General features: G+C 37.4%; 1 protein-coding gene across 1 annotated transcript; it reads left to right on the top strand.

Moving 5' to 3' along the window:
- The first annotated feature begins 5,149 nt into the window (after nucleotides 1-5,149).
- LOC142335183 (uncharacterized) lies at nucleotides 5,150-8,490 on the top strand. The gene is made up of 2 exons (XM_075383564.1): nucleotides 5,150-7,215; nucleotides 7,716-8,490. Exons 1-2 carry the CDS (start codon nucleotides 5,916-5,918, stop codon nucleotides 8,282-8,284), a joined length of 1,869 nt encoding a protein of 622 aa, XP_075239679.1. The 5' UTR covers nucleotides 5,150-5,915; the 3' UTR covers nucleotides 8,285-8,490.
- The last annotated feature ends 1,088 nt before the right edge of the window (nucleotides 8,491-9,578 follow it).

Raw genomic sequence — 9,578 nt, 5'->3', positions numbered from 1 at the left:
AATTGTCATAAGTGCGAAACGGCATTAGTTTGTTCCTAGAATAGTAAAAGAACAATTCTGATCACGTGGTAGGCGGAGAAGATCCAGAGATAGTTCTAAAAAACAGAGACTTTTTAGCATATTTCCAGAATTCACATTAACAGGCTTAGAACTAAAATCCTACCCCATAATTTGAATTTTGCGGAAAGCCGCGTTCATCATGGCAACAAAGCATGTGCACAAAATTGACACTACAATAGGCGTAAACTAATTCTCATCAATTGGTGACATTTTTTTAAAAACTGCCGAATGATTACAACTACAACCAGCTTAGAGTTTAGCAATACTTAAGAGGTGATTAACTTATTCTTTGAAAACCTTGTATTCGGACCAGATGTTAATTAAGTTAATTGATAAATGTCGACATTAATAAATTTAAATATCTTAGCATTCAGTCAGATATAATTATTACAAAGTATAAATTTGAGGGAGGTACGCGCGGTTATTAACCTGACGCTTTGTCGGTTAGCTCCACTGAAACTGGGATATTTGTGACTGGATTCATTTCAAAGAGACATTGCAGCCCCGACTCAGTTAGAGCCAGATCGCTCGCGTCTCGCCCCAAATCCCTACTTGGGATAAATGTTTCAATATAATCCACCTTTAAGGTTCTGAGCACAGCGCAATACAGGCTGTGACTAATTTGAGCTGTTTTCACAAAAATTTCGCAAAAACAAAATTTATTTTTTGAAGAAATCTGTTTGATGTTCTTACTTGGAATTTTATTTGTCAACAAAGTCCAGAATAATTTTATGAATTTAACATTTCAAATCAGTGGCCTGGAAAAAAATTGAATCGAGCTTGTTTAGACAAGGGAGGAGTTGTTGAAATGTAATGCCAATAATAGCCCGGAAAGCGAATATCTCTTAACATACACAGAAAAAAACACTAAAATCAGAATTGTTCATCTTTTACTAAATTGCGTCAAGGCAGTTTTTAATGAGCTCATTTTAAAGTTAAGAATAGTTTAAAAAAAGTCACGAATATGGATTATCCTTTTGGACCCAGGATAGTCGGAAAGTTAAAATAAAACGGTATTTTTGTTCAGCCAATGTTCGCCGATTGATTTTTTGATGAAGATGTCTAGCGTTATCATGTGGAGACGTAAAACGAAGATTGTAAAACGTAGATTACCTTGAATAAACTTTCGCTGCAATTCTTGAGTTCCACGAGTTATAAGGGTTGAATTATATTATTTTTAGGCTAATCAAACACTATTTAATTAACGTCTACAGTTTATTTTTCATATAATTTGGGCTATTTTTTCGAGATTATATCAGTTATTTCTTATAACGAAACCGATATTGCATGAAATTTATTGCGCAGTTGATGTTTAGGGTAACTTTTTTTCGTATTTGTTTCGTCTAATTGAAGACCAGATTAGAGCAATATGGAATTGTTCGACAATTTCATAAGCAAATTTCAGTTGAAATTGAATATCACTGCAAGGCAAAAAAAACATAAAAAGTACGATCCAATTAAAGTTTTTGGTCTTCTAATATCCCGCCGGATAATTGCTTATCCAGATATTTGAGGGCCTTAGAAATATTCTTTTAATTTTTTACACAGACTGGATTAGTTTTCAGACCCTATACTTCAATCAATTGAAATACTTTGGAGTTTTTTCAAACTTAAATTTTGAAGTTTAACTCGTTTATCTTATTGCAATGAAACATCAGCCAAACACATTCGCATAAATTTTTGCTTGTACTGCACCTGAACATAACGACTTGTGCGAGACTAAGCGTAGCACAGATTTTTCCAACTTCGCTCTCATGTTAGCCAAGACAACTATAAATTCTGTCAGAGAAAAGGTTGGGAGTATCCGGAAACAACGCCACCTTTCATTAATTCTGTCTTTTTTCTAGAAAACTATGTGTGGACTTTTTGGGGTGATTTTATATGTAATCGTAATTTTGATATTAAACTTTGAAATGGATATTTTGTCAATTTTGTCAATTTCAAGATATAGTAACATAATTACGTTTTTAAAGTACTTAAAACTGCAACTGGCAGCAAACATTGTATTTTAAAAAAAAATTTCTAACAGTGTTTGCATTCTCCCCAAGTTGTCTCCAACATGCAAAGCAACGTTTCTGATGAACCTAAAATCTGTTTTTTATATTAGGGTATAAGAATATTGGTTTTCAGTAAAGTTAACTTTTTTGCGCTTTCTCTCTTTGAATTATATTACGAAATAGAAAGTTTCAATAATTTTTTTGTGAACTGAAAAAAATTCTTTATCAGTTTTCAAAAAAATTTTCATTTGAGGAGTAATAACATATTTAGTTTTGCAATCCACAGAAATGCTCGCTTGGTATAAAAGTTTAGTGCAAGAAATAATTCCGAAATACAGAAGAGCTGAAGAATATTTATCTTCCAATTGTCAAAGAACTTCTCTGACAGTATAAAGAATGCAAAAAAGTTATCCGATTTTAATTTTGTTAAAACACTTTGTTTATCTAATGCTCATTTCACTTTTCTCCGTCTCCGTGGTTTTGCGATTCTTAAAATGGTAAGTTTTTAAGACAAAAGAAAACACTTTTCTCAAAAACAACTCTAGAATTTGGAAACAATTCCAGAATTGTTTTTGTGCTTTTAGTTTTACAATTTCAAAGTTGTTTTTTTGTTATTTTGGTAACTCTCAATGTCCACAAGTCTTTTGCAAAATTCGGTTCTAGAACAGAACCAAAACCATTGTTCTCTTCCAAAACTTTTGAATCACTTGATTAAATCGTTAAACTTTTGGCTTAAAACTGACAATCAAATCTCTATTTAAACAAACTAAGTTTACTACAAATTTCTCTGTTTTTAGTTATTCTTTCTCCGATATTTTTTTCTTTTTCAAATTTTTCTTTGAAATTCTATGGTGTTCACCCTTTTGAAATTCTATGGTGTTCACCCTTTTCAAACGGGTAAAATCATTTGTTTTAAACGGTTACATGACAAAATACCCAATGCCAAAATAACAAATATGCCAAAATTCCCACCCAATGCCATTATACCCAATTTATTAGCGCTCAATTCATTAGCTATCATAATTAGCGCTAGAAATTACATGCATGTTTTCTCGCAATTAATTTGGTAGTTTATTCCCACGTTCGGTTGTGATGGTAGTTCCATATCAAGTCCCATGGGCCGCCGAGGCATGGCCACGGCACACGAGGCATGGCCAAATTCACTAACTAAACATTATGCTAAATAATCGTTCTGATAGTTTCAACGCTTGAATAAAATATTCGGTTTATTTTGGGTATTTTGTCACATTGGGTATTTTGGGATTGAGTATTTGGTCATGACACCGTTTTAAACATCGGAAGAGCATCATCTTTCTGATTTTGGTTTTTGTATCATACATTGTTGTAACGCGTTGATTCTCTTGACCTATTCTGCCTGTTTTAGAACAATTTACAATTTCAAATGATTGATAAACCTCTGAGAGATTCCGATGGACATCTTAGTCAAACGAACTAAGCCAGAAACACAGGAAAAATAATACATTTATAATGTTTGACTTTCAATCCTTTACTTTGAAAATAATTTGAACCCAATCACTGGAATTTCTCACAGTATCAATGTTAACCGTGGCAAATATTTAGAATGAGTTACGCCGTTTAAAACATTTTGGTTTAGTTTTTTTATTTTTATTATTTGAGACGTGTTGAAAATCTTGTTTCATTTTTGTGTGTGTGTAAAAACACGAGTGGAATAGGTGAAAAATTGAGCCGAGGTTCGCTGAATAAAGGGGTAAAAGAATTAGGTGAAGGCGCTATGATATTGATTACATGTGTTGTGGCCAACAGATACGTCATCAATGATTATCTCTTTAGTGACCGCTTCACTTCGGTGTGGCGTCACTAAATTTGTTTATTTGTGCACACCTTTTGCCAATCATGGGTGAGTTATGTAGAGGGCCACTGCAGTTGAAAAGCAGAAGTAGTAACCCGTAACGGGATCGCTCTAATAGAAAGCAGACTGGTCGGAACAGGGCAAACCTGCCCCTTTGTTTACTCCCAGGTGTGTAGGGGGGTTGGGATCGGTAGTTGTGAGGATTGGGAAGCTGCGGCCGATCATGTTACAGTATCGTGTGGAGGATTGTCCTAATCACGCATCAAAAGAGGTGCAAAGTGTGCCACGCGCAAGGGAGAGAGGCGAGGCGTGAAAACACACAAACAATCGGGGCGCAGGGACGGCAGGTGAAGGAAAACAAGGGATAATTGGAGACTTTTATGAAAACAGTCGCCCACAGACCCAAATCCCCATTTAAAACCATTAGGGGTATGTGTAGCATATGGACGTACACTTCGAATTAAGATCCGATACAAATTGGTTTAATAGGATAATTTGGTTAGATTTGCTAAATACCGTTTATACGGTGATAAAATGCAATCACAGGTTGTGAATCAATCCCGCAGATTACTTTTATCAGATTTGATTAGCCGCCGACCCCCGCAACTACAAGCATACAAGCGTCGCTTTCTCTCTCCAGATCTCCGCTTTCTTTCCTCAATTCTCTCCCGACCAACCTCCCTCTTTCCCGCCCGCCTTTCGATTTGGTTGCCTTTATATGCGCCCGAAACAGAAGCAAAACACGTTTTCCCAAACTGTGTTGCCTCAATCGTTTCCTCTGTCCCAAGTAGTTGTCGGGATCACCTGTTTCGCATTTTGGGAGTTTCTGTAAAATCAAGGAAAAAGCAACAAATTTTGGGGATTTGAAGAGAGGAATAAATAAATTTAGAGTGTTTATCATGTTGTGATAATCCCTAGCATGCCAGCGCCATAGATCTTGAATGAGTTAGATGCATATTCCTAAAAACTAACATCTGTCCAGTCAAAATTAACCAAAGAACTACCAGGCAAAACCCTAATTGAAAACAAAAACTGCACCCCACCAAAAACCGTCAACAATTTATTCACTCCTTATTCCCGGAAGTAAAGCTTTAAATCCTTTCCTTTTGCAAAAAAATATCAACTTTCCAAGGAAAATTTCTGTGTGGTTTCTCTAATTTACGTAGCTTTGAGTGGAAACGTTAAGGGATTAATGTATTGTAATTTATAACTTTCTCCGTTAACTTGAGTTTTATCATTTCACACCTTGCATTTTCCCACTTAAGTGCAGCTTAGGGCAGGATATATAGATCCCTAAATCTTCTATGGTAACGTTTATTCCATAGAATGTATGTATGTTTATACATAGTGCATATTGATTTGAACTAGTAAGACGGAGGATTAATTGATTAGAATGAAACTAGTCTGAAGCGAAAGTTTAAGTATGGCTTGATTGGGGGCGAATTGGCCAATGAGATTAGAGAGCGATTTGGGAAGTGCTTTTCCCAGAGAATATCAAGTGATAATCGCGTTGGCTTCCATAATGCCACCAGCAGGCCTGCTCGGAGATAGCTCGAAATCACAAACCTACAATAGTCCAATCCTAACTCTTTAACTTATGCTGCCCAAATCACTTAGAATTGTTTATTCTAAATTTCATTTAGCCATTATTCCAAATTACTTAGTTTAAATAAATCACCACGCTCAATGCTCAAGCAACACCAACTCACTAGCCGACAATAAAAACATCCACTAAATTATTTCGGTCATCAGCCAGACACGAAAAATAAACTGGACAAACAATTAAAGACACTTTTTATTATCAATTTCCTTAAACCAACCGTATCGGCCAGACAACGAGTTTTAAAGAACTGGGTCCAAAAAGTTGGTCCGGTTATAATACCTATAATTCAAGTTATTTTTAACTTAATTTATCACAAACGAGTCAAGTCATAGGGCTTCAAAAACATTCCCAAGAATTCCAAACAAACAAACAGACAAATAAACAATCAAACAAACTGGTAAACAAAACCAGCTGTAAACAAAGTATGGAAACATCGGCAGGATCCGCAGCTTTGGAGCATCGGCAGGACGTTTTGGAACACAGTCCTCGAAATGAACCGAACTTTATCAAGTCAGAGCTTGACGAGCAGTTGTCGGACCAAGACCCGAGCGAAGACATGGGAGGCGGGGGAGGTGACGAACTTGAGGACGACTTGTTTTCGCCAGACGACCCGGATAAAAAGGGCGGTAATTTGGGCCGGAGACCGGAGAAACCGCCCTATTCTTACATAGCCTTAATTATGATGGCTATTCAGTCATCTCCGTGTCGTCGATTAACATTGAGTGAGATTTACCAATTTCTGCAACAAAGATTTCCCTTTTTCCGAGGATCATACCAGGGTTGGAAAAATTCAGTCAGACACAATCTGTCGTTGAACGAATGCTTCATAAAACTGCCAAAAGGGCTCGGCCGTCCTGGCAAAGGCCACTATTGGACAATAGACCCTGCCAGTGAGTTCATGTTCGAAGAGGGATCATTCCGACGACGTCCGCGAGGGTTCCGAAGGAAATGTCAGTCAGTCAGGTCACCTTATATCTACGGCCAGACATCCTCAGCACATCCAATGAATGCAGCAGCCGCAGCAGCTGGCATGTTTCCGGGTTACCCCGGCTACCTTAGTGCAACACCCGCAGATCTTGCCTCAAATGCCAGTTTGCAAGCAGCCGCAGCTGCAAGCAGTGGTGCTGCGCCCCCTACTTACTTCCCAGGATCTTACAACCCTGTTAGTTTGACCTCGGCTGCCCAGAACCCCTCGTTGTACTACGGCTCTGGAAATGTTGGTGGAATCGGCTCTGACTGTGGCTTACCCAGCGACTCAACCCAGATTCATCCACAAGCATTGCTAATGTATTCTGCGGCCACCAATCCAGTTGATACACATTCTTCAGTAGCTATGCAAAATGCAATGGCCGCTGCCATGAACGCAGCTGCTAATCCCTGGAACTTTGCAGCTGCTGGGTGTAACACGAAATTGGAATACTCAACGAACCCTACCTCAATTTCTTCCGGTTCACCGTATTACAGCCAGACTAACCAGACTATGACACCAACCAGCGGAGCCTCTCATTCCACGAATCCCTTTCAACAGTCGTCCAGTATTCATGAAAGTAACGCAACTGCCAACAGTGCCACATCCAGTGGATTCCCAAGTCCTGGAAGCCAGACTGCAATAAACGGCGGGAGTAGTTCTGTACCAAGTGCAACCCAGCAGTTCATGAATTCGACTCTTAATCCACATTCCTTAAGTTATCCCCACATTGCATTCTTCAATCACGAATCGTCAGGTATGTACTCCAAGAATTATAGTCAACCAGTTTCCGCTTCTCAGGAACTCATATCGTTATCAACTTGCCTCTATTGGAAAGTTGACAACAAATCATAAAGAAAAGTTGTCATTATCTCTTTTTAAACTTAATTTAACCCAGCTTAAGGTCCCAGACCCACGCCACCTCTGATCAGACTATGATCGCAGACTTCGATCTGTGCTCAGACAGTCAGACCGAAATGACCTCTGATCAGACTTTCGTGTGACCATTTTTGTGCGACCGTAGGAAGAACGAGTAAGAGCGTAGAGATCTCTGATCAGACTATAGTGCGACCAATTTTTTGCTATCAATGAAAGTCTGAACACATTATTCTCATTTTTCTAATATGCTTGATTAAAATCAAGGAAGTAACACAAATAAGCATTTCCTATAGCCTGAATTTCTTTAAGGATACGAGTTGAATAAGGTAATGCCGTTAGAAGCTCTGTTACTTCCAGTAAAAAAAGTTTCCCGTTTAGGTTACGATGGACAACTTTCCCAGCTCCAAGCAAGTCTCGGAGGTGCCGGAAACAGCAGCAGTAGTAACAGTAACATTGCCAGTGCATCCACCAACAACTCCGCCCCCTCTAGTCTCTTATACCCCCACTCATTATCAACGGAACATCAACTACCACCTCCCTCAGCCAACATCAACAACTCTACGACTGCTAATAGTTCCCACGCTGCTTACGCCTCACTTAACCGTTCAATGCCCACAGTCCCTGCACCTGTTGATTCTGCAGGTACAGCAGGCGTCGGTTCGAGTCCCGGTGGGAACCACATGCTGCCAAATTCCGCAGACATTGAATGTGTAAACAACAAGCAAAGATTGGCCAATATTTCTCCGGCAAGTGCTAATTTGAACTTGTCTTTGCTGGGCCAGAGCCAATCTATTGGTCACGACCAGCTTCACGAACAGAGTTTGAATAGTATGTCAGCTAGAGAGCAACAACATCAACAACAAGCGTTAGAGCTTCAGATGTCTCAACTTACAGCTGTAAAGCAGGCAGCTGCTGTTAATGCTGCACTTCACCAGTCTTCTTTCTGACAACTCAATAGATTGCCAATTAGTGAAGATGGTCAAAAAGTGAGAATGCAATGGCAACCGCAGCAGAATAAAATATCTTAAAACAAAAACTCGAGCGACCACAGAAATTTGTTTCAAATTATTTTCTATTTTTATCTTAACTGTTCAATTTATTTAGTTTTTGATATTTAGTGTATATCTGATTTCTTTCATAATAAAATTTTTAACGGTGAAATTAAGAAAATACATGATCAATAATAACACATATTTAAGAAAAATTCGAATGCAAGTAAAAACGTCCTTCATATAAATCTGGGAGGCAAGAAAAAAATAATCTAAGGATTCAATCAACAAAGGAAAAATAAGTATTTCACTTAAAATTGAGCATCCAATTTTTTCAAAACTCTGATAATTAATCAAAGTGAATGACAGCTCCAGATAATTAGGACATCGGATCCCTCAATTGTAAAAACTCAAAAAAATTCTATTATAGAATGCCCATGTAAAAACTCTCCCAAACGATTAATAATTTGTTACATTCAAAATTAGGGCTATATGGCGGAGTTTCTGCCTAAAAATGCAGAAAACTATAGCGAAGGCAACTTAATAGGGAACTATGGTCAACTGTTTTTGAAACTCAAATCATTTGTTGACTTCCTGGATAAAACAAAATTATCACAATATAATTTACGACAATTCAACTTGTAGAGAACTAATAAAACCGAAGTTTTGCTGACATGTTCAATTAGCTCGTGTTGATCGTAATAAAAATACAAAGAAGAGAACTTAATGAAAAGCAAAAATTTCTGAAAAATGTGGACAGCGTTCTCCACAACAGCGAAACAGCAAAAATAAATCCAGTAGAACAAAGAAAAAAATAGCTTCAAGTAGTACTCACGGAAAATATGTTTAACCTTTAAGGCGATGAACTTGTGTAACAATACATTTTAGTTAATTAAAACTGTTCTAAACTTCAAAACTAATATAAGCGACTGTTCTTATTATATAATAGTTTGTAGCATATTTGTAATAGCGTCAGAGAAATAAAAAACTATCAAACATTCATATTAAGACGAAACTTCCCTTCAGATGTTGTTTCTGTATGAAAAAACTTGAGTTTAATAATATTGGAAGCGAAATTTAGAAAAGAATAGAAAATAGAAAAAAAACATGATGAATTATCAAGTGAGCCCCAGAAATTTTTTTTGTTATGAAGCAACCAGGCAACAACAGATACTGAGAAAATAAAAAAAATTAAACAATCCCAACTTGGATCACTTGCAGCTAATATTCCTGAGATAAAACATAAAGCAAG

The sequence above is a fragment of the Convolutriloba macropyga genome, chromosome 2, assembly GCF_964194025.1.
Source record: "Convolutriloba macropyga chromosome 2, txConMacr16.3, whole genome shotgun sequence".
NCBI classification, from domain to species: Eukaryota; Metazoa; Xenacoelomorpha; order Acoela; family Convolutidae; genus Convolutriloba; species Convolutriloba macropyga.
This window is presented reverse-complemented; position numbering and strand designations above follow the sequence as displayed.